Source organism: Cheilinus undulatus, linkage group 14 (assembly GCF_018320785.1).
Source record: "Cheilinus undulatus linkage group 14, ASM1832078v1, whole genome shotgun sequence".
Classification (NCBI taxonomy): Eukaryota; Metazoa; Chordata; class Actinopteri; order Labriformes; family Labridae; genus Cheilinus; species Cheilinus undulatus.
Genome location: NC_054878.1, coordinates 43,168,081 through 43,194,216, shown reverse-complemented (window position 1 = coordinate 43,194,216; position 26,136 = coordinate 43,168,081). Strand labels below are relative to the sequence as shown.

Below are 26,136 nucleotides of genomic sequence, written 5' to 3'. Positions count from 1 at the left end.
CCGGGGATACGAGCAGTAGAGAGATGCAGGGGAGCAGTAATTAGCTTGTTGAAGCGTGTTATCTTTAACGATTAATCATGTAAGGATCGGAAAATAGCTTCGTTTTCAACATGGACCTGGATTTACTTTAAGGATGGAGTTCCGTGCAGGCTGCTGATGGGGAAGAATGCACGGAGGAGGTCATTTTCCCGGACAGGGATGGAGTGAGGCAACGGCCCCCGCAGCGTTTGGAGAGGAGTAGAGTGAGCTAGCTAGCAAAACAGAAGGACTTCCGGAGTAGGTTTTCAAAATAAAGAGGCCTTGCTGGAAACGGGAATAAATTTGACGAAATATCGATGCAATTTTGGAACCGAAATCCTCCGTATCTTTACAGAAACAGAAGTAACGCTTTTATGAGCACATCAGACTTATTTGAATTTCCTCTTCTTAAAGTAAACGTCGGTCGAAATAAACGCAGCTTTTATTTTTTCAGCACTTCAAGACCAACGGCTGTTAGCGCTTGGTAGCTTGACACGTACAAGAAGAGGTGAAGTTACAAAGCCTCGAACCAAAACAAGACTTTACAGCCTGTAGTGGACAACAACGCCTTGTTATGAATGGGACCTACCTCGTCTAAGTGCGTGTTCTTCGCGTCAAATGCCCTCAAACCAGCAGGATTTGTCTTTTATCTCAAATTGGAGCACCCATGGAAAAATACGGTATGGTTGGATTATTAACGGTTGGAATATTTTTCAGCGGAAACGATAATTCTCGTATCTGTATGAACTTGGAGAAACACGTTGATTTTATATTCACTCAGCAATCCTTTTATAGTCATAAACATTTTAAGGCCCTAATGATGATAAAATTACGACTAAACCTGTGTGAAATTAATAATTTGTTGATTTGTTGTAACCTTATTGTGCCTAATTTTGCTTTGAACAACTTTTTTAATCCATGGCTTCTAGTGAAATTTTATAGATATATTTTAACATGTGCAAAAATGTTATTTTTGTTGAACATTATGGCCAACCAGAGGATTTTCTATATAGGGGAGAGAGGTGGAGTTTTATTATATTGATACCCTTATCAGTAACTCTCCAGTCCTTTTCAGTACCTCTATATAAAGACGCACAACATTTTTATTATTATATCAGCAGATAAGAAAATTACTGCATTTACTTGCAACTAGAATAACAGCTTCAAATATAAGGATGAAATTATTAGCCTCCTATGAAAATGCCAGTTTTTAAAGGTCTTGCCCAAGAGCTGTTAAACAGCAAGACATTTTTAACACAGCCTTTTTAAAACATCCTAGTTTTCTTTAGGTTGTGTACATTATTTTACTTTGAACACTGAAGCTAATAGTCAGTTGTGTCTCTTTTTGCTGGATGACAGCCTGCAGTCTTTTGTTGTTTTCAACAAGTCTCAGACACGTTTCCTGAGGAGTCCCAACCCATTCTTCTTTGGCGAATCTCTCAAGCTCCTCCAGATTTGATGGTCTTCTGGCATGGACCTTGGTCTTCAGTTCACCCCACAGATTTTCAATGGGATTCAAGCCAGGGCTTTGGTCAGGCCAGTCAATAACGTTCACTTTGGTCTTCTGGTGGTAGTTCTTCACCAGGAGCCACTTATGCTGAAGCATCACCACAGCATAATACCCCTACCAGTGTTCATTTTGTCGACTAAAAATGTTCGTCGACAGCCTTTTTTTCCATGACAAAAACTAGACTAACACTAACAAAAATAGATCTGTGATGACTAAAACTGACATAAACTAAGTTTAATTTTTGTCAAAATGACTAAAACTAGACTAAAATGTAATGTAATTTTCATCGGGCATTCAAAATCTGTTATATTTCTCCACTGTGGGTAAATTTGTCAAAAAAACAATGCAGCTGTATCTATTCTGCCTCTCAGCTGTAGAAAGCAGGGACCCCAGGTTTGGCAGAGTGCAGAGAACACATTACCATGATTTGGTACCAAATTTAGGCAAGAAAATAAATGCTTGGACTAAAAGTAAAGACTAAAATGCGAGGGCTTTTTATGGACTAAAACTTGACTAAAATGTTTTGAGTTTTTATCGACTAAAACTAAACTAAAACTAGATAAAAATTAAACTAAAAAGGGTTGAAATGACTAAAATGTGACTAAAACCAAAATGCATTTCATTTAAAGACTAAAACTAAGACTAAAATTAAAAATAGCTGCCAAAATCAACACTGACTCCTACTGTCGTGGGGACGGTGTTCCTTGGATTGCATGCGTCTCCCTTCTTCTCCAAACATAAGCAGTGTTTCTATGGCCAAAAAGCTCTAGTTTGATCTTATCTAACCAAAGGACTTTCTTCCAGTATGCAAAATATTTCTCCAGGTTGTCCTTAGCATGCAAGGTGACTTTTCTGCAGAAGTAGAGTTGGATAAGTTCTTCACTAGTGTCTTGGCAGTTGTTCTGAGGTCTTTAGACACATCTCTCACTAGTTTTCTTTCAACAGTCTTTGAAATCTTTCTCTTCCTACTTCTACCAGACTTGTTCTATATTTTGTGGCTCTTTTTGAGTTTCTTCATGATACTTCTCAGTAGGGGTGAGTTTTGGCAAGAACCTCACGATGAGAAACGCATCACGATACTTGGGTCACGATACGATGGTATCACGATATATCAGGATATCATGATATTGTAATATATAGCGATATTCTACACAGTTAACTAAGAAAAATATAGAGATGATGTGTATGTAAATCACACAATACATTGGTGGTGTTCCCATTATATTTCACAGCAGCAAGACAGAGCTTGCAAACGACATTTCCTTTCTCTAACTCGCTGTTTGTGCTCCCTGTTTTAACTTTGAAGCCTAAATGCTTCCAAACGTCTGCTTTGAATTGTGCAGGTGTTGTTATTTTGTAAGCCATGTGGAGGTGCGGAAGTCGTATTTTACTAACAACTCGGCTAAAATATGAATTTTTACTTTTTATAAAAAATTGATATTAAGAGTTGAAGTATCGATATTGTATTGGATGTCAAAGTATTGCGATATATTGCTGTATCGATATTTTTTCACAGCTTTACTTCTCAGTCCAATTCTTGACTCTTGGGAGCGCTGTTATAACTTTGGAGATCCTTCTACTGCTGTGTGAGCATCAACAAATCTTTTTCTCAAGTATAAACTGATTTCTTTGTTTTTTTTTTTTTTTTCCACGATGCTTTCTCCAGTGACTGCTCAAACCCTCACTGAAGTTTTTATACTGAGTTTAGATTTGGTGATAACCCTCAGGTTTAACTTGATTTGAGCATTACAAAGTTAAAGCACATCATTACACGACAGTTGTTTGTGCTGTGGCTTATCAAAAAGGTCAGTTCTGAAGGGCAGTAACAATTTAGACACTGGTAGTTTTTTGCTTTTGTGAAATAATTTTTAGTCTGCATCCAAAGTAAAATAATGTAGCTAAGAATCTAAAATAAAACAAAGATGTTTGGAAGAGCTGTTAAAAAATCCTTGCCCTGTTTAACAGCACTTGGGAGATACTTAAAAAAAACTAATTTGGGCTTCATCTACCTTAGGCAGGATTAAAGTCAGCTGAAGTAATTCCTTCATTTATTCTCGTTCCTTAAACTTCAGTTGAAGACCTTAAGTTTTAGGTCTGTACCACTATAGTTATAGTTTACACCGTTATAGTTTGGTGTATCCCCATTGCTAACAATATTTTTCTATTATTATATAAATGTTCAACTGGTCATAGATACAGTGCTGTAAAAAGTATTGTCCCCCTCCTTTCTTATTTTTGCATATTTGTCAGACTTAAATGTTTCAGATCTTCAAACAAATTTCATAATCAGAAAAAGAGATCTCGAGTAAATAAATTTCATTTCATTTAATAAGGGACAAGCCATCCAAACCTACCTGCACTGATGTGAGAAAGTAATTGCCCACCCATGTTTAATCATGAATTATCTGTGATTAACCATAGTTTTTTGGAAAGCTGAGTTCAATTTCACTACCCACACCCAGACCTGACTACTGCCACACCTACTGAATCCAGAAATCCTTTAAACAGAACCTCTGACAAAGTGAAGTAGGCTACAAGATCTCAAAAAGCAACATATCATGGCACCTTGTAAATACTAATAGATTGACATCTATCAGTCTAGAAAGGGCTACAAAGACATTTATAAGGCTTTGAAACTCCAGTGAACCACAGTGAGAGCCATTATCCACAAGTGGAGAAAACTTGGGACAGGAGTGATCCTTCTCAGGAGTGGCCGGCCAACCAAAATTACTCCAAGAGTGCATCTGCGCTTCATCTAGGAGGTCCCATAAGAACCCAGAACAACATCTAAAGACCTGCAGGCCTCACTTGCCTCCATGGGAGTGGTCCAAGGCCAAAACCACTGCAGCCAAAAAGAACACAAAAGCTTGTCTCACATTTGAATAAAAAGAATCCTGATGATCCCCAAGACTTTTGAAAAAATATTGTTTGAACTGACAGGACAGATCTTGAACTTTTGTAAGGTGTGTTGTAGCAGGAACTGGACCAATTGATGGAGCCATGAACATTTTGAATGAGAATGTCCATCCATCAGTTCATGACCTCATCCTCAAGCAAACTTGGATTATGCAGCAGGACAATGATCTGAATCACCAGCAAGTCCACCTCTGAATGGCTTCAAACAAAACAAAGGTTTTGAGGTGGCCTAGTCAAAGTCTGGACTTTAATCTGATTGAGATGCTTTGGCATAACCCAAAGGAGGCAGTTTATGATAGAAAAACCTCCAATGTGGCTGAATTAAAACAAGTATGCAAAGAGGAGTGGGACTAAATTCTTAGTTTGTGTTTAGGGGGCAATGACCTTGTCACATAGGGCCATGCAGGTTTTGGATGGCTTTTTCCCTTGTTCAGTGAAATCATCATCTAAAAATGAAATGCACTTTGTTTTAACTCAGGTTATCTTTGTCTAATATTAAAGTTTGTTTGATGATCTGAATATTCAAGAGTGACAAATATGCAGACAAGTAAGAAAAGGGTAGGTACTTTCTCACAGCACTATATATTTTTTCCTGTTTAAAATTTATTGTGATTTACTGTGAAAGAACTCCCTTTACTTGGATTTCTTCCTAGCCACAGGGGTGGATTTTCTCCTCTGTGGGGATTTGTTGTCTTGTTGTCAAGGCTTTCTACTTTGCTGTTGCACCATCATACCTCTTCCAAAATAGGACATGCAGAAATCTTCTCTGGGTGTACACCTCTCAGTGGGAAGCACCAAGTAAAAACCTTACTGTGCCTTTAGGGGAACATATTTAAACTGCTTCTTGTTATGCAGATCTGCTGTAGATAAGATTTTGATATTTCACCACATTCTAGCCTGCTTTGAGGAGGCACAGTATGCTCTGTTAAGTTGCTGTTTTGCTTTGCCTTGTCAGGTTTGCTCTTTAGGATCAACATGTGCCGTCCTACAGTGACAAACAAGAAGAAGCTCTTGTAGCCGGAGGAGGATTACCCGCTCCTGCTTCTCCTCCTCCTCCTTACCCTCTTTGGAAAAATGACGGGACCCAACTCCCCCAGCCGGACCAGCACCTCTCCGGCAAAGCTGAGCAGACACGGCCGGTCCAAGAGCACCAGCGCACACTGCCTCCTCCGCTGCAGCACCCAGGAGGAGTCCTCGGCATCTTCCACCAACAACGGTTCTCGGTCCCCTGGGGAGGAAGAGGAGAAGGATGGAGGGGTTCTTTTCTATGTGAACAGGACTGGTTTTCCCATAGAGAGTGTGACCTGGGAGAGGATGTGGTCCCATGTGGCTGCTGTGCACCCAGAGGGACAGGAGATGGTGGACAGGATACGAAACGCAGCATACCTTCCAAAGGTAAGTTACTGGTTAATCCCTCAGTATGTGAAGTTGTAGATGAATAAACAGGAACCTTTGCTTTTCTTGGTGAATAGGGTCTATCGAGGCTTTGCAAACACTTTCGCTTAATGCAGCAGAGATGTTTGGCCATCTTTTTTAATATTATGATCTTATACATTTAAAGTGCATCAACTTTTTATATTTTCTAGAGCAAGATGAATGAATACTTTAGAAAATACAATACAAACAGCAAAAGTTGCATACAGAAAGAGGCTGTTTTGAATTTGACTGGTGAATGTTAGAAGGTGAATCATCACTATGTTCACATGACAGCAGCCATCTCTCAGAGGCTCATGGGAGTTCATACAGTATTAATAGGCTCTTTATGAAAGGGTGTCCTCGTGGAATCCTCAGGGGTTCCCTGTAGCTGCTGCACTGTGAAGGAATCCAAAGGTCTCTGCACTTTTAAGCGTTGGCAGCAGCCCTGCTGGGCTATAATATGACAAGACAGGATGGATGAGGGTTGGTTGGGTGCTCAAGTTTCTGCTGGAAGAGTGGGCTTGGTGCAGGCTGTGTATTGAGACTATGACTGCAGGAATGTACCGATTATGGATGTTGCAGCTGATTAAAAACATTTCTTTTGCATCTGGGATGAGAATAGATCTTTGTATTTAGAATCTGCACTGATTTGGCACTGCTATGGCTATGTAAATATACTCTCTTGTTGCTTTCTTAAAGTAGTAATCTGGGAGAAGAATGCTAAATATTATTATTTATTATCTTTTTAATCCTTATTGTGAACCAAGTCTAGTGTGGAACACTTTCTGAATGCACTGTAACATGAGCAACAGACACTTAGCATGTTACAAACTTCAGAAAGACTCCATTTCTGAATTATTGCAAATATTTATTTTTGTCTTACATATTCTGCAAACAAATACTTAAACATACACCTTAGCACTGGGTGATTAATCTAGTGTAGTTACGATTTTGGCCTCCCACATACATGAAACAAGATTATTGTGATGTATTAAGTACATTTTGTTTGCCATAATAAATGCATGTAGTTCCCAGATACTGGTTATCGGTCTCATGAACTACTAATCATCTGCATCAGCTCTGACAAAGTAATGCCAGTTGACCCTTAGTGTGTACTCCCCCTTCTACCAAAACAGCTCTCACTTTAGTTTAAGTGAGGAGCAGAGGGAGTCAAGGCACGTATTGGTAAACAAAAAAGGTGAACCAAGTTCAGTCATATAGAGCCACTTAACACTATCAGCTTGTTTTAAGTACTGTGACAGATATAGTATGAAGCAAGGCTGCCCACAAGGGGGAAAAAGGGGGAAGATTTCTGGGGCTCAGCCACATGGGGTTGGGGGGCATGAAGGTCAGCATAAGCATGGTCCATAATAGATTTAAGCAATAATAACAACATGTTATTTTTTTACAAAAAACTCAACATTACATATGACTGAAAAAAAATACACATGATTTTTGTTGCTTCAGAAAAATTGGCTGCTTCAAGATGTACCTGTCATTTACATACTAAAACCCCCCATTCTTAAAATGGTTTGAGTATTTTCTTTCTCTTTATGTAGTATATATGTCATGGGATGGCCCAACTTAACTATGAGGCACTTTGAGACCATGCCATGACTTTGATAAATGTTGGGATACTTGAAAATAAGGGGCAAGAAAAGGAGGCGCTTATGATGCCAAGAGTGACTTAAAGGTTTTCTGTCAGCTTCAAAGATCTCTTTGTTGGTTCTTGTTCATCCAGGTCGTGGTTATCCAAATCTTTGTCAAGGGGGCAACTGGACTTGGTTGAGGCTCTTCAAAACTGAGTCCGGAACTGAAAAACCTTTTTGGAGAAGAAGCGAAACATCTTGAAGAACCTCCGTCAACTCCAGTTGCCCCCTTGGTGAAGGTTTGGTCAACTTCAAAGTTGATCTGAGCCTGAAGGAACTGTAACAAGGAGGCTAGGGTTTCAGGATTAAAAAGAATGAAAAAGTAAAGTATAGCTTCAGATTTCAACTGATTGGTTCATTAAGTAATTGTTTTAATACTAGAAGATATTTCACATAAGTATTTGTTATGCAGACCATCAGCACTGTTTATTTCTTTTTTTGGAAGCAGATTTTCTCCCCTGATGTGGTGCTTGTTGTAAGACTGGATTTTCTGTCTCCTATTTTAGTGTAAACAGAGCAGACTGTCTGTGGAGAAATGTGCGTGCTCATAGTTTCACAGTTTAGGTGGGAATGTCATCTTTTTTCTCACTCTGTTTCAGGAGCCTACACTCAGGTGTCCCCTCACACTCACAAACACACAGAATGCGTCTTATTATCTTGACAACAGCTGTGCTAAATTAAGGAGCCAAACCCGTCAGGAGACATTAACTCTGTCTTTATGGAATTGTCACAGTCTCTACTGTCGTCTTCTTCCTGAAGACTTTGTCATGTTTATGTGAACACAGGTTCAAAACCAAAATGCAGTTATTCCCAATCCTGTGACAAGTAAGACTTTTACAGATCTGGGTGTTTGTTGTCATGTAGCTGATTTTTATTGCTGATGTCAGCAGAACAAAGACTGTTCTGTATTTTATTTATGGCAACCTTCAGTTTATGTAACACTTACTAAAAACACCCAGCAACAACCAACTTCAATTGAAGGAAGACTAGACTCAAAATATGTTAGCATTACCTCAGTACAATATTTTAAAGTAGCAACAAAATAATGAAAAAAAAAATGACAAACTAATAAGAATATTTGACTTTCTATGTGATGATCAATGCAGGACAAAAATGTTTTCTATTTTCAGTAGTCTGAAGATTTGTTGATTTTGACTCATTAATGGATACAGGCTGAATTTGGTCATGTTTTAAAGCCTAAATCAACACATTTTTTTCTGTTTTGCAGACTCAACCTTGTGGCAAAGCAAGACAAGTTTGTTTAAAGAGCACAATTTTATACGTAGAGCAATTCAGAGAGCTTTGCATTGTTCAAAACAGAACATTTACAACCTTAAAAGCATACATACAGTGCTTAACAAATTTATTAGACCACCACGAAGTAAGGTTTATGCCACAGCTGTCCTAAATTAAGAGCATTGCTAATTACCAAAATCATTTTTTTATGTTTCTGCAATGGTTAATACACCAATATGTAGAAGCTCTTTAACCAAAATGATATTTTTAATGCTAAAATATAATTATTATTGTTATCCATGAATTTTCAAATTGACTGATTCACAAAAAACTGAAAAAATAGTAAAGCACATTAATATTTCTTGATTAATATGTCAAATTATAGTTATTTACTTGCATTCCTGAACAGAAAAATGAGTTTTAGTGGTTGAATGTTATGCTTGATTCATTTCTGACTTCTCAGAGAAGCCCAGTGAGCCAGCTCAAATTTGGGTATAGAAAGGTGAATTCAGTTTGAAATTCCTCATTCCTGTTCAAAATGGTAAAACGTGGAGAGCTCACTGAAAATGAAAGAGTCTGCATTAAAGCACCTCATGATGCTGGATGGTCTCTGAGACAAATATGACAGCACTGTATATATATATGTGGAAAAAAATCAATTCACAATCTTTATATGTCTGGATCACAGTGTTGATTTTAATCACAAAATTCTAAGTTCTGATATTTGAGGCTAATTTATAAGTTATTTACCAAAAACAATAATGTGTTATCCATGTAAGTTTTTAAATGTGTCTTCCCATTAGTCAATGCAGGAAATATCTTAATGTTTTCCATTTATGCCATTTAATGGTTTCATCTCTGAGTTTTTACTACAGTAAAATTCTGATTTAGTTGTACGTCCTCCTTTGTGATTTTAAATCCATTATTGCATTCAACAGGCACATTTCTACATTGCATTATTTTTTATTAAACATGGACTATAAGCAGAATTCATACAGCAGTAGCCATGTGCAAGAAGCCTGTTCATGTGAATTATTATATGACAGACTGACTTGTTGAGTTTTATTTACTGACTGGTAAGAACTAGGGCTGGGCAGTTAATCCCAAATTAGATTAAATCGCATTGCCTGCTGCAATTTTCAAAACGCAGAAGTTGCAATATTTCTCTAACCCGAAATGTGTCAAAATACCAGTTTAATAAATCAATTTTTGCAGAGATTTCATGCACATTATAAAAGTGTCATTTTTCATATAACAGTTGACGAAAATCCTCCTTTTTGTGTTATATGTTTGTTTTTCTTGATCAAAATGAGGGACATAAAAATGATTATGTCTTTAAACAAAGCAAATGACATTATATTGCAATACCAGCAAAAATAGTTAGCTCATTCTAAATAAAACTGATGAAGTGTAGCGTTACTTCATGAAAGTCATACCCAAGCTGTGATCAGCTGGTAGCCAGCCTCACCTCCTCCAACCCAGCCTCCTCCTTTATGGCTTAAAGCTTGTTGCAACCCCATATTCAGATTCATGCTACTATGTATTAATTGTTTCTGAAATAATTGCATTGTTTTCAATGCACATGGTCTTAATTATGGAATTATTTATTGCTTGAATTTGTTGAAAAATACTTAAGATTGACTAAGAATAATTGCATATTAAATCCCAATCACAATATTGGGGAAAAAAATCGCAATTAGATTATTTTTGCACTTCGCTCAGCCCTAGTAAGAACAACAAAATGACCAAACTGAAACAAAACCAAAAATGGGATTGGTTTATATGATACATGATCATGTCCTGAAGAATTAACCTTATTTATTCACTCTAATATAATCTTGATTTTTATTCATAAAGGGGTCAGGAAATCCTTTTTATTTAGGGCATGGAGTGATGAAAGTGTCACACACCTGCCTTCAGACTGGGATCACTCTGAGTAGCATGCATGCAAGTACATGACCTCACAGACGTCACCACCTCCCGTCACATAAATAAAACAGTTTGCAAACTTTGTTCAGATAGGCAAATAAATTTTCCTTCCTCCTTTTCCTTCCTTTAAGAAAATCCCAAAACAGTTCCATAAAGGGCTGTTGGAGGTCTTTTCAGGGCTTGATCTTCAGGGAGTGACTGGAAGCTGCCTTGCCCTGTTTGGTTCTGGGAACATTTAGTAAATCCTAGAATATCTGAGGGGTTTGGATACCTTGTAAGGAATAATTATAGGAAACATTGATGGACTGTAAAGGAGATGAAGCTAAGACAGCTTTATTCAGAAATGAAGGTTAAACTTTCACAGTCAAGTTAAAAACCAAAGCTTGTTATAACATAGTTCTCTCTGTCCTGTACATTCAGTACTACAGCAAAGTATCAATATCAGCTTCAGTAGCAGCACTTTTATCATTACATCTGAAAATGTTGTCCTTTAAAGACGGAAGTCAGTGAAAGAATTAAAAAAAAATAGCTTGGTCTTTTGGATAAAAAACAAAATGGCGCCTCGACACGCATGATATGCATCTTTCATTGTCCGTTGCTGCTGAGGCCCCTCAGCCCAGATATTTGTCATTCTTTTCCCATCAGTGATTGTGGTGAATGCTTGTAGTGTTTTGTGCGGGTGGAGGAAGGAATCTGGTTGTTGTTTAGCTTTTTTAATTGGCCATGTGGTCATTAGTGACCCGGTTGGCTGGTAGAGCCAAACTCCCATACTGTTGTTATCAACATAAGGATGAAAGGATGAATGCTATGTGCACAAATACTCAAACTCCAACAGAAAATGCCACTTATTATAGTGAAAACACCTCTTATATCTTTAATATCCTTTACTTTATATGAACTGAAGACTTTGACTGATATGTCAACCAATAAATGCATATGTTTAAACCTTTAAAAACATAAAAGAAAGCCCCCTTTTTAAACCATTTTTTGCCTTTTCATCATTATTTGAACAAAGGTAATCCACCTTGTTTTTCCTTTAAAATCTAAGTCAAAATACTTGAAAGTCCTCGTCATTGTTTGCAGTAAGTACAGTTTGCATGCTCCTGAGTTGTGTGTTGGTTGGCATTGCAGCATTGTTTTATTGTTAAAATGCAACCTGAGCCTTTTGCATCTGCCTGTGCATGTGTTTTCATGTTTGTGTGTATAAGGTGTGGTAACAGGTGGTTACCACAGATGCAGCCGCTGAAACACTGACCTCGCCATGCCTTTAAGGAGAGAGGGAGGGGGAGTGTTACCAGGTCAAACAGGTAGATAGCAAAAGAAGATAAACTGTTCCGTTAACGGCTACATTCTGATTTATTGTTGGATTGATCTAAAGGAGAGCCACAGTAGTTTTATAAGTCTGAATACTCAGACAAATTAACTACAATAACACATAAAAAGCATTTTTGGTTAAGGTGAGGAAAATCAACAATCAGGGCAGTTTCAGGAGAAACTTGATAGACTGGTGTAAAAATGTCAGGGAGCACACGTAAGCCTCTGATTGGCTCTTAAAGAGCAGCTTGTACCTGCAGGCTGCCTTAACATGCAGTACATCTGTGTTTATACCATGTGTAATCAGAGTTTGTGCCCTTATTTACAGAATGGCAGTTCTGGCAGAAGGGTCAGTAATCCCTCTAATACTATCTGGGTACTGGATAATCTCTGGATACCAACTGGACTAAGTCCTGCTTGAGTAAAAATCTCAATCTCTGCTCTGTAAGCAATATCATTTTCAGCATCCCTGAAGTGAGTGATAATGGATTTGAAAAGCTCTTGAACAAGACAAGAGCCATCTTTAACATCACTTTGACATGGGTTGATTTAAAAGTTACTCCTTTCTAAGACAGAGCAGGAACTGGAAAAGTTCTCTCATTTTCAGTTCTTAAATGAAATGATGCTCCGATGTAGTGTAGTAAAATTGTTTGTTTCCTCTGTGACACGAGGATGAAACGATCTTATGCTAAGGCCAAAGGATCAAAAAGGTTATATAAGAGTCAGGAGTAAAAGAGCAAAGCACATGGCCTTTCATCTCCTTTCCCTTTTAGTGATATCCAGCAACACATCTGTCAACAGAGAATCAGAGGTTGTTTATAGCTGTTAGAGCATTTCTGGATCCACCAGTAGAGAAGTCAGTGTAGTCATCTGTTGAAATCTAAATATCCTTTTTTAATAGGGACTGGTTGAAATTGTTTTTTAGGGCCGGTACCAAAACTAGGGCTGAACGATTTGGGAAAAATAATCTGATTAGGGTTTTTTTTTACCCAATATTGCAGTTGTGATTTAATATGTGATTATTTCTTAATTTCCTCATCTCACATATTTTCCAACAAAAACAAGCAATAATTCATTCTGTACTATAACCAACACAATATAACAATTTAAAAAAAAACATCTGACTACGTCTGAATATATGACCTTTTGTACTAAAAAGAGTGATAATTTTAATATAATTCTCATATTTAACAAGAAAAACATACAAAAATGAATAAAATTGGATTTTTTTGTACACAATTCTAAAAATTGCCAGTAAAATGATTGAATGATATGTAATGCATAATGTCTCTGCTGCAAAAAACACTTTTAAACTGGAATTTTGAAAATTTCAGCAGGCCATATTGTAATATAATCTAATTTGCGATTAATTGCCCAGCCCTAACCAATACCAATTATATCAGTTCATAAGGCCAGTTTCATTCAAACTTTATTTAACATTTTGTTTGATTCTGTTTTTTACATTTGAATCCTTGTAATGTTGCTAGCATTGTTTCTTTACTGGTTTCACAATTTGATATCACAGTGCATCACAATTCATCCAATGCACCCTCCATTTTTTATAATACTGCACATCATGGCTACTACTGCTCTGTGAAGAAAACATTTTTCTCATAGGAGAGCCTCATTAGTGTACTTTTTAATTGATTACTTTTACCTGTGTTAGATAAAATAAAACCCTGATACAGATAATTGACCAAACATCAGCCCAAGTAGCAGGGATGAGTGCTGAAGTCCGGTACCAACGTGGCACTGGTGCTAGGACATCTGAGATACCTACCAAAACCGAATCAAAACACGGATTTTAGTGCCGGATTTCGGTGCTGCGCCATTTCAGTACTGCAACACTTCATTAATGTCAGAACGGAGTGGGGGCCTAGGCCCTGATTTGTGCAGTGAGGAAATGAAGTTTGTGTTCACACAACAACAGATCAACATTTATTATTATAATATTTAACTTTCTGATTTAAATTTACTTAAAAATTATAAAAATACAACTGAACAAAATTGTATTACCGAATAAGTACTTAAAGCACTTAAATTTAAGACTTTTAAAAATAAGCCATTCAAAAACTTAGTGAATAGGATGGATCCTTTAGTAAAAAGTACAATTTACCGGAGTTGGTAAGATTGTATTTAGTGATTGTATGAATTTGTTCAAAGTATATTCTAAAATAACAAATGCCTTTGCAATTATGAAAGTACTTATAGTGCAATTGACCATTAGTGTATTTTTTTCACTCCTTAAAATATCGATTCAGGCACTGTTGGGGTACTGGTACCATTTTAAAGTATCCATTTAGCAGTGGTATTGGAAAAAAAACTAATGATACCTACCCCAGTAATCGACCAGGCCAATAATCATTCCACCCCTAATATTTAAATCATGTTTACTTATTCTCTCTGTATAATCTCTTACGTTAATGTTTGCTGACATATGACTTTAATCTGCTCAGCTTGCTTCCTTCCACTTCTCTGCTCCACACATGCTTGGCCTGTACCTCACACTTTGGCTTCACCTGCCCTTCCTTCTCTTCTCTGTCCTCGTCAGCTGCACCGAAGCAGACAACAGGGACAGGGACAAACGACAGTTTTAGGACCTTGATGACTCGAGCCATGTTTTAAAATGAAGAAGAAATGGTAAAAAAATCTTCCCAAAATTGATCAATAAATATGATTAAAAATAAGGATCTCAATACTGATCAAAGTGATCTTTTTTTCCCCAAAACTGTGCAGCTCTTTTACTTGAATTTTAAAGTGAACATTATCATTAGCTCAATGGATTAAAACATAAATAACAAAATAAAAATAGCAGCTGAATGATAAGTGTAACAAAATTGTAACATATTTTTAGGATTCCTCGTTGATTAGAACTAACTATACATGTTGTATTGTGCAAAAACAGTCCGTGAGTTTAAGTTTACATCTTGTTAACGTCAAAAAGCAGAAACTTGTTTCTTAACTCAGCCTCCACATCTTGTTTTGTATTGGATGTTGGTTTACATGACTCCCTGCCAGTGTGGATTGGTTTAGACAGATGTGCTCAGGGCCAAAGAGGTGCTAACATCAGCAGTAATCTCAACAAGGTGATCCTGAGTGTGATTACTGCAGTCCTGAAGGCTGTCGTGTCTTTTTACATAACCAAATCAACATCACGAGGGAGTAAGAGACTTGGAGAATGAGGATGAGACTTTGCTTAATCATTTGTTTTTCAGCTGTCTCTTTTAGCAATACCGCACAAACAGAGAGAAAGGAAGAGAATGGCTTTCCTTGGGATGTCCCGCTCCTAAGATGAATCTGCAGCAGGAAATACTATCTGTATCCCTCCCTCCTCTATATTGCTCCATTGTTCCATTTTTAATGCAAGCAAAGTGCTTAAAAGGTAACAGAGGGCACCGCTATATCAGCCACCCTCATGCTTTCTTCCTTTGTATCATGAAACAAACAGAAATAAATGCAAGGATTTTTATACTACAAAAAGGTTTCAGGATTTGTTTAGTGTTAATGGCAGGCTGAATCTTCCGGTTTGACTTCCTGCTGGTATTTTAAAGTTCATTAGAATCAAGCAATACCAGCAACTTAACAATACTTCTGCTTTTAAGTGACCATAGTTATGCCTGCTATATGCTAGATTCTGGTGAATGAAAGGCATAATGTCCTCTGGTTGTTGGGAGATATGGGACAAGGTTTTCATTTATGCACTCTTGTCAAACAGGCTGCCCCTGAAATCTTGCTCAGTTACTTCCTCACATGTGCTGGAGTTAGAAATAATGCATCCACAGTCATTCTTTTTGCATTAGCATGGCTCATTTTTAAAACAAAGCTGGCTACAGCTGTGGCCTATGACCTTGTCCACTCATAGGCAGGTATTTTTGAAAATGGTGCAGGTGCAACATCATCACTTTTGTCTCCCTGCTATGCACCTCTAACCATGTCAATCATTGGGCAAATCCATTTTACAAACCTCCAATCTGAAACAATTCTGCCAGGTTTGAGCAATCTGTGAATAAAGTTTCTACAGGCTGGCTTTAGTTGTACTAGAAGAGGGTAACGATGGTTGTCGTCACTTAGATGTAGCTGTAGTGTAGCGGCAGTTTTGTCAGAACTGAACTAGGGCTGAACGATTTGCAAAAATAATCTAATTGCAATTGTTTTCCCCCCAAAATAATACGATTGCAGCTGGCCATTTTGCAATTTAATCTAATTTGCGATTAATACCCCCGCCCTAAACTAAACCCCAGTTATATTTTACAGAAAGAGCAAAGAACGGCACTGAAAGCTTTTCATGACTGAAAAGATGTTTTTGCTCTTCTCCTGACCTGCTTCGTCATGAGATTGAGATATTTATGGATGGGGTTTTGTTGGACTGTAAGCTGGTATATACAATGGCTGCTGCCCGTGTAGTGATTAGCTTAGCTGTAGCTATACTATAATGCCAGTTTTATCACAACTGGACCACATTTCCTCATTTAAACAAAAACAAAGAGCCACACTGAAAGCTTCTCTTGGCAGAGAAGATGTTTTTGCGCCTCTCCCAACTGGCCTCTGCATGAGTTTTATCCACCAACAAGCTGCCTGTTGAGCTGAGGTTACAACTGGAGCTGTGCATGGCTACTACCTCACTTTGTTTTGCCACTCTGATTGGACATGTAATGAATGTGACAGATCATTTGTCCACTCACCTTCAGCAATTTTTTTTTAAGAATACGAACAGTCTATCCAGTGTGTCAGGGAACCTCGACACTTCTGGTCAACACCGTGTTAGGGTTGGTGGAGAAACTTAGAAAATAAATGGTCATTGTAGAGAAATGACAATGAAGTTTTCATGTCAAGACTTTGTTGCTGATTGGATGATTACTGTGCAGCATGTCATTTTGCAGGATGACATTTTTCTCTTTTTTTTTTTTACATTTATAATTCTTAAATCAATATTTTTCATCTTTTGCTTGTTTTTCATAGTGTTCAGAATGTTAAAACATTGTTTAAATTCAATGCATCATGTGATCTAGATGTTGTAAACCATTAACAATCAGTACTAGTCATGGTTTCAGTATTATTTAGAATATTCATCATTCTGGCTGTCATAATGGAGCAGCCCTACTCTACATAAGCTAGGAGTAATACAAGTAACTACACTACATTTACTTTTGTTCTCCTTTAGCTGTGCATTCATTGATTCAAACACCTCTGGCTGACATTTCAGTTTTTCTTCCACCGATCACGCTCAACTCCCCATCCCCCACTTCCTTCCAACAATTCAAATTTCAAAAACCAGGAAGGTCATAACCTCCTTCTCTCCCGTCTCTCTCTGTATATCTCTCTGTCTCTGGTTACAGTCCCCCTGGTTTTAGTCTCTGATGTTGGCTGGGTTGGGTTGCCAGCTTGTCTTCAGATTATGGAGCCCAGAGAGTTGGCAAGGGAGAGCTGGGGGGTATGGAGGACTGAAAAGACAAGGTGACATAAGAGAAGAATAGGAAAGAGTGCTATGTATAGGAAAAATGTAAGAAGGGATAAAGAAGGAGGAACAAAGAGGAGGATTTGAGATAACTATGAAGGGGAAGGGCAGGAGGAGATAGCAGCAGAGGGGGGAAGCAGAAAACTGGAGTGAAGTAGAGATAGGGATGGGGGATGCTAAATGTAAGAGACCTTTATTGATACTCCTTCATGATGACAGTATTTGCTAATACCACTGTTGATACTTGTATATTATTTACTGTGAAAACATCTGAATTTAACCTCCAAACAACTGTGTTTTAGGGATGCAACAAACAACTCTGTAGATAGTCCACTAGTCTCCTACTACTGAAAGAATGAGTAGACTATTTAGTTGGATTTTACTGAGGTAATGTGCCATGAAAAATCTAAATTAGGCAAGTAATTTTTTATGTCTTGGCTTTAAACATAACTAGTATTACTGTAGGTTGAGTTATTTAGTTTTTGTTTAGCCTGGTAATTAAAACATTTATGGAAATAAGTTACATGAAGTTAAATTAGAACAAAAGGGTTTACTTTATTGGTTTATGGTAGTCCATATCCACCACTTTAAAAAAAAGCAACATATGAAAGTAAGGTACTAATTGAAAAAGAAATCTGAAGTCAAAATATAAGAAAGTTTCCTATATTTTGCCTCTTTCATTTTACCCCCTGCCTCTACAAGCCTTCCAGGGCTGTCTGCTGAGAAGCATCCCCACAGCATGATGCTGCCACCGCTGTGCTTCACAGTGGGGATGGTGTGTTTGTGGTCATTTGCACTGTTTGGCGTCTTGTCTGATTGGCCAAAAAGCTCCATTTTGGTCTCATCGGACCAGTGAACTTTCTTCCTCTTGACCATGGAGTCTCCCACATGTCTTTTGGCGAACTTTCATCAAGATTGAATCTGAGTTTTCTGCAACACTCTCCCACAAAGCTTTGACTGGTGAAGAACCCGACCAACAGTTGTTGTCTGCAAAGTCTCTCTGATCTCAGCTGCTGAAGCTTGGAACTCCTTCAGAGTAGTCATATGTCTTGGTGGTCTCTCTCACGAGTCTCCTCCAGACATGGTTTCTCAGTCTGTGAGGACGGTCTGATCTTTCATTTCTTCATGATGGATTTAACTGAATTTCAGGGGATGTCAGAACCTCTGAGGTTTTTCTTTTGTGTCCATCCTCTGACTTAAACTTTTCAATAACCTTCTCTCTGAGTTGCTTGGAGTAGTCTTTTGTATTTACAGTGTAATGGTAGCCAGGAATACTGATTAACCATTGACTGGACCTTCCAGACACAGGTAACTTACAATCACTTGAGACACATTCACTGCACTCAGGTGACCTCCATTTCACTAATTGTTAGACTTATATTAGACCACTGTAAAGGGGATGAATGTTTTTTACCACAAAAAGCGAAATTATTTTTGACTGTGACTGATTTTTAAAATCAATAAAAAGGTAAAAAATCCAAGGGGGTGAATACATTTTATAGGCTCTGTATGTCAATACATCAGTGATTTAAGTTGAAACAAGTGACTTAACTCCAGATTAAATATCACACTCCAGAAGTCTCTCAATAGCAGGTCAGTGAGCTCAAAAATAATTGATTTGATTTCCACAGTTTCGATCCTCATCCCTTGTTGGAGGGAGCTAAAACACCACAACTATGACGTGATGCTGTCCTACCTACGGAAAGACCTCTTTCATGTGTCGCTGACATGTTTATGATAAACCATCTCCATTTTCAGGGTCATGTAGACTATGTTAACTCTTCACCTCTGTATATGTGCCACCTCATAAAAACGCCAACTCTAGTGTAGGTTCACCCACAGTTTGAGCCTGAAAAACTACGACAGCTGTAACCAACCTCACATTCAGTTCCTACAGCCATAGCGCTGATTTTCCATGCCACAGCTGATCTCAATGCTTGACAGGATGGCAGACAGCAGTGTCCATTAAACGCTTCATAAAGAGTAATTCATTAGTCATGCTATGTATTTATATTTAAAAAGTGCTTTGGTTGTGCTCTACACTGTAACAGATGGCTGCTGATGGTGGTTAAACTTCACTGTAATGCATTTAAAACCGAGCATTTTTGAATGGAAGCTTTCTGAGTAGGACAGCAGCAGGAAAAATGGCTGCAATACTGTCATCACTCCGAGGCTGAGAGAGAGAGAGAGAGAGAGGGAAGGATGATAAAAGTGAGGGATCACCAGTCATCTCACTCCCTTACCCTGCAGAAAGCAGCTTACCAGATTGTGTGGGTGTGGGTGTGTGTGTGGGTGTGGGTGTGTGTGTGCCAGCTGATGCAGCCAGTGTATTACGCCTTAGTGAGGATTTCACCACATGGGAGATTAAGTGGCAGTAAAACCATCTATTTACTGGTTTTAGTGAGCTGGCAGACTGGTTTGTGGACTTATTGACTCCTGATTTCCTGTACAATTAGAAGACAGACCTATTGGTTTTTGTTTTTCTCGATCATTCGGTTATTGTATGTTTAAAATGAGGGTTCAGGTGACTTAGTAGCACATTTGCTGGCTTGTTAGCTTGTGAATGTTAGATGATTTTTGTACTAAAATGACTGACTGCAAGAAAAATCCCACATTTTGTTCTCATTACAAATTTAGAAAAATATGTGTGCCATTTCAAGGTAATAAGAATGTGTGTTTAGCACTGAATTTTAAAGAAACTCAATGAAAAAATATTCCAAATTTTCTAAATATGGTGCTTTTCTCTAGACTGTTACGGCTAAAATCCTTAAACTTTGAGGATTCTTGCAAGTAGATCTAATGTTTGTAAAATTTTAGATCGAGATTGTTTTGACCTAAAATATCACAGTTATCAGTATTATAACGGTACCTTTATAATTTGCTGAAAATGTTTAAAAATTAGTCATGTGATCTTTCACTAGAATAAACAGCAAGTCAAATGAGCAACACAGAGTAGTACACACATCGTGTCTCCTGTCCCTGAAAGTTTTCCTTTAAGTCCAAGTCGACCTGTGTGCTTTTTTCCCATTCATCACAATAAACAAACCTGTGTAGCATCAAGGGTTGAGTGCGGTTAATCAGTAAATGGTTAAATTGGTTTATCAAATTAGCCAGCACAGGATTTACAAGTGATTTAAACTAAGTACCTATCATTTTTTATAAACACCAGCTTGAAATCCCAGTCTATAATGCTCTTTTAAACTGTAATAAACCTCCTGCCACTAGAGGCTGCTGTAGTTTCAGGTAAAGGCGGCTGCTTTCCTGTCCAGCACTTCACCGGATGTAAATATGAGAAGCCCAGCGGTGGTTTAGCAGTTAGCATGCAGCAGGAACAGCATGGTATGACAGTTTTTTAAAGTAGTTAATAAAAATAAAGTGGTATGTAGGCTGTCAAAAGTTGAACTCACGTATAACTACTCACTCAAAGTGAAAAGAGGCCAAATACCAAAGAAGGATATTGATCTGCAAAGAAGAATGAAGACTGGCGTTGCTAGCTTTAAATGTTAGCCACGCTTTAGAGAGTATATCAGGTTAACATCACACCCATGTACACAATAACAATGACATTTGTCAAGTTAAGGGGTGTCAACTCAAGGAAAGGGGGCCAATCTGGCCCGTGGAACACTTAAATCTGGCCCACAAGATGATCTCATATTTTTGTTCTAACTGGCCCATCAGTATGAGGTCTGCGGATTTCTTCAAGTATGAAAATGTAAACGTATCCTTGATGATTTAAGATATCCTCGATAAGTCAGAAATCTGAAAAAGTCAGGAGTAAAAATATTTAGAAAAAAGTCAGGAATGTGGGAAAAGAAATGAATTTGTGTTTTAATTTCACATTTTCAATTTTGCTTCTTACAATTAGGACTCAAACTTGGGATTTTGACTTTTTATTTCGTACTTTGAGCATTTCAACTCATAATTTTGACTTCTCATGTAATATTTTGAGCTTTAAGATTCATAATTCTAATTTTCAAGTCACATTTTGACCCTTTTAACCTATTATTTTGTATTTTACCTCATATTTACAACTCCAAACTTTAAATTTATAAGCCTGTAGTTTGACCTTTTAGACTCACAAATTAAAATTTTCAATCATATTTTAACTTTTAATTCCATGATTACAATTTTTTTTTCAGATTTTAACCTTTTAAACTCATAATTTTTACTTTATTTCTAATATATTTGCCTTTAAAAAAAATAATTTTTCAAGTTCATGTTTTGACCTTTTTGCACTAATAAATTTACTTTTCTCAGATTGTGGGCCTTTAAACTTATCTTTTTAACTTTTTCTCAGTGATATGTTTTTTTTTTCATATTTTATGACTGGTGAAATGAGGTTGACAGTTTATGGTTAAAAAGGTTACCCTGTTAGGCCCTCAGGTTAGACCTTGGTCCAGAATCCGGCTCCTGCTGTGACTGAGTTTGACACCCCTGGTCTAGGTTATCATTAAATCAGTAACTTTTTCATTCCTAGTTTTAATTACGTATTAAAGCTGCTGAAGAAGGAAAATACTCTTCCACATTTCTTATGAGTGTACAGGGATGCACAGTTGCATTAGTTTAACATATCAGCCCTGTTTACAAACATCAGCCATGGCCATATTGTGGGGCATTTACAGATATCAGTTATCTATGTCTATCTGTTGTGTCCAGTCAATTTCATGCTACATCCAGTATATCTTGTTGCAGAATCCAGTAAGAGATTTTCTACAGTGCAGAAAACGTGACCTGTTGGACCTACTCTAATCTGACTTCATGGTCCAGTGTGAAAGAAAATGTTGGCAGGGTTACACTAAATGGAGCATTAAGAAAAAACTGGTACTGGCTAAATTGTTTCTTTAAACATTGGTATGGGCTTTAATTTTCACGACCAGTGTGTCTCTGTTTGGTTTCATACAAGAACACCTGGGTAGATAACACTGACCCACTTTCATGCACAAGGACATGCCCTTCATATTTCCTGTTATGGCCCTCTTCAGTTTTTTTTCACTGAAATAAATAGCGAAGGAAAAAACCCACAGGAAATGATAGGGCTGCTGATGGTGGTTCAGCCTTCCTGCAAACACACACACACACAGGCAGCCTGTGTGTCAGAGGAAGTGTCGGTTTGTGTTTAAGTCTGACTCACTCGGTTGATGTGGTTGTGTTCTCTTATGAAGCCACATCTGTGACCTCCAGCTTCCTCTCTGAAGTGTTGAGGTGCAGAGTGTGGTTTCTCTTGGTCTGTTGTAAGTTGTTGTAGACAACATAACCCCAACATGCTTGATTATAGACCGACCTTTGTTATGTGTCAGTCGTCTCTTTATTATGGACTGGATGAGTGCGGTTTGTTGCTTTTTAGTGCTAAGAAACCTAAATACCACATCAGCCACTTATGTTAGCAGCGCAGTCATAATGCTGTGAAAACTGCACCTACTACTTTAACAGTTAGCTAGACTATTTACCAAGTCTGTCTTTGAGTTTGTATTTCATCTCCAGTGAACTTTTTGATGGCGTAAGTAGTGTTGTATGATATTATCAGAATGCTGTCAGTATTGACAGATGATAAAATTACTAGCCAGTGTATCAGGTGTAAGTTGTGCAGAATAAAGCAGAATCAGTGGAACCTTACCTTTTCAGTTATAAAAAATAGAGTGTTTTTTTTTCTTTTTTCAAAACCCTAATAATATGAAAGTACATTCCTGTGCATGAGTTTTAGGCATGTAGAGTGCTATGGATTCACAGCGGGGCCTAACGTGCCACAACCTGCGGCTGGAGGGGGGTGGGCTAGCAAGGCCCCAGCTAAGGTCAAACTCGATGGCATCTCTTTTGTCCTGACCTTTTCACACCTAGTAATATGCCTGGAGACTGTCTGCAGTTTTTGGGCCCTTCATAAATCCACAGCATGACCAGGAGCTTGTTTTTACTCTATTAACTACCTGGACAGTCCCCTAGGCCAGTGTTTACCAACCATTTTTCCTTGAAGCCCCCTCTACATGCACCTATGAAAAGTGGAGCCCTCCCAGGACCCAAGAGAGAAGAAAAAGTGACACACTGCTGTCAAAAATCAACATAGATTTTAATTGTTTCATTTGAACTTCTTCACAGTACTGTATAAATCCCAGTAGAACAGACTGTTCGGACTATTAATAGCTCTCAAAAAGGCAGACGAGGATTGTTTTTACTGTTCAAGTTAAAAAAAATACATATACCTGTATTCCAATAGATTTCTGTGTTTTAATGACTTAAAAGCTTTATGTGAAATATTTTATTTATGGTTGAATCAAATGTTTGTGTGGAGCCCAGACAACATTTGTTGACATAAAACCCTACTATATGTCAGGGTGGGGTAAAAAAGCTGTTTCCAGTAAAGGCAAGGCTTGGTGTTCTTTGCAGGGAATAAAAGGTTGTGTATGTGTTATTGATTTTGGGATTGGCTAAAAAGAGTATGGTAATATTTGCACAACAGATATCAGCAAAAATCCAACGTCTTCCACCCCTTGTCTAAAATTTGACCTTATGCTGTTAGCATTGTTTTAGTTTAGCTGTATTTTTGTTCTAATGCATGCTGAAGATACATGTCACCTTTGTTTTATTGTCCTCCGTGCTGTGAATCCTGCGTATTTTCCTTGGTCTTGTAAGGTAAAGGTGACTTTTGGGCTCTTGTAACTTGTCTTAATCTTTCTCTTTTCTCTCTCTCCCTTTTCAGCAAGCTGTTCCATCAGTCCCAACCTTCAAGCCATCCATGTCCATCCCTGATTGGCTAGTGGCTGTCCAGAACTTCATGAAGACTCTGCAGTATCCTTTTTTACACTGATACAACACAGAGTTCAATATAGGATTTAATGACAGCAGATATCATTGACAGGGCTGCACCCTCCTGGCTTGACTAGTCTCTCTGATCTCTTGTTACATCTAAAGTTTAGGCTGGCTACACTCAAGAACACAGGTGTCAAACTCAAAGCCTGTGGGCCAAATCCAGCCTTCCAGCAGGTCTTATAAGGCCTGCAAGTCCTAATGCTAGCAGCTGATGTTAGCAGCAACTGCTGCTTTGTATGCAGTAAATAGTCCATCATTAGGATGACGTCTCATGTGACTTATAAGATCTGTTGTGTTAAAACTCTAGATTTTTTTTCTTCCCTTTGGAATTGTGGAGGATGTTTAACAAACACAGTTGTGTTATCCTCCTCTAAAACACTGAAAAACTCCCACACTAGTAAAGTAAAGACTAGTAACACCATGTTTAGTCTGCGCTGTAGCCTGTGGTCTCAGCGCAGCAGAGGCTTCTTCTTCTCTGGGGCTTAATGAGGGGCCTCATACAATCCTGCTGTTTCAGAATGTGTAGTCTCATGAGGAAGTCAACAAACGCCTTAATTATCAGAGGATTTTGTCTGTTAATATTTGGTTATTGGAATAAGAATACACTATAGAATATTTGTAATATTGGCCAATTGTCCTACCCATTATTATCATGCATCCCTAATATAAAATAATGCATAATCCAGCAGCGTTTATACTATGCATTTGTGTGTTTGGTCGTATTGATGTTACTAGATCATAGTCCGGCCCGCAGGTCGTCTCATTGGAGCAGATCTGGCCTCAACTAAGACTGCTGGAAAGAATTTTGGGGTTCGAATATAATTTGAGTATTTAAAAACTCACTAATATTCAAATGCTGAAGTTACTATTCAAGCATGTTTTCTAAATATTTTTGCTGTTTATAATCATTCTCGAGTCTCTCCCCTCTCTCCTTGGCCTCTACTTCACCCATATGTAGGTGCATGAACCAAATGTTTCGTCACATGACTTAATATATGCCTAGAAGAAGACAAGATCTGACAGAAACTTGTGAGATCAAACGTGATTTCAGTAGAAAAACAAATATGGAGGACTACTGAGTGTCATCCACCCTACTGTGGTATGTAATGCTGGTCTGGTCTTCTTTTGGAAGTCCACTTGGCTCAGAGCTTCTTTGTGTTTGTTTATTAAGCCCTGATTTTTTTAGGCAGATCTGGAATTCAGATGATTATGAATAATGAAATCTAATAATATGGGAGTATGTAGCCTCCAACTTGATTGGGAGCGGTAAAATAACCGGATTAAAACCAAACACTTAAAGATTACTTGGACACATAATCGGTTGTTATAAGCCTTAAATCAGGCCATGCTCCCTCTGTTATATTAGGGATAAATAGGGACCAAGATGGTCTAGTGTGTAGCCAACCTAAGACTAGAAATACCCATAAACCAACATGAAGCCAACTTCAATATCACTCTGCCGCAGAGGGAAGAATGAAAGAATATTGACAATTGCTCTCAAACTTTCTTTGTCCCTGACTCTTCTGTCAGATACAATCACACAGGAACCCAGTTCTTTGAAATCAAGAAGAGCCGTCCTCTCTGTGGGTAAGTCTAGAAACCACAGCTCTCTACAATTCTGCAGCGCAAAGACATTACAAGAAAAACAAAAGTCTGACACTCTCTCTGATCTAGAGACATGATTTCAGTCCTAGATTATCTCAGAAGTTTGCAGTCTCCCTGCTTGAAGAATACAAGTAGATTTCGGTTTATTTTCATTCTTACCCCTGGTAGCTGGGGAGACATTTCCCTCCTCACTTATGCTTTCACTGGTTCACTGGAGCGAAACCCCTCAGTGCTAACAGCTCTTTCTAACAATAAACCGGCCGTCCGTCACGTCTCACTCAGTTTGG

The 26,136-nt window shown here is 38.0% G+C and overlaps 1 protein-coding gene across 1 annotated transcript in view; it reads left to right on the top strand.

Annotated features, from left to right (window-relative positions):
- The first annotated feature begins 246 nt into the window (after positions 1-246).
- The window catches only part of vash2 (vasohibin 2), a 60,780-nt gene continuing 34,890 nt past the window's right edge, over positions 247-26,136 (top strand). Inside the window, exons 1-4 of the mRNA XM_041805655.1 lie at positions 247-698; positions 5,400-5,839; positions 24,135-24,223; positions 25,775-25,831. Of these exons, the coding sequence (XP_041661589.1) occupies positions 5,519-5,839; positions 24,135-24,223; positions 25,775-25,831 (467 nt within the window). The 5' untranslated portion in view covers positions 247-698; positions 5,400-5,518. The remainder of the gene's footprint in view (positions 699-5,399; positions 5,840-24,134; positions 24,224-25,774; positions 25,832-26,136) is intronic.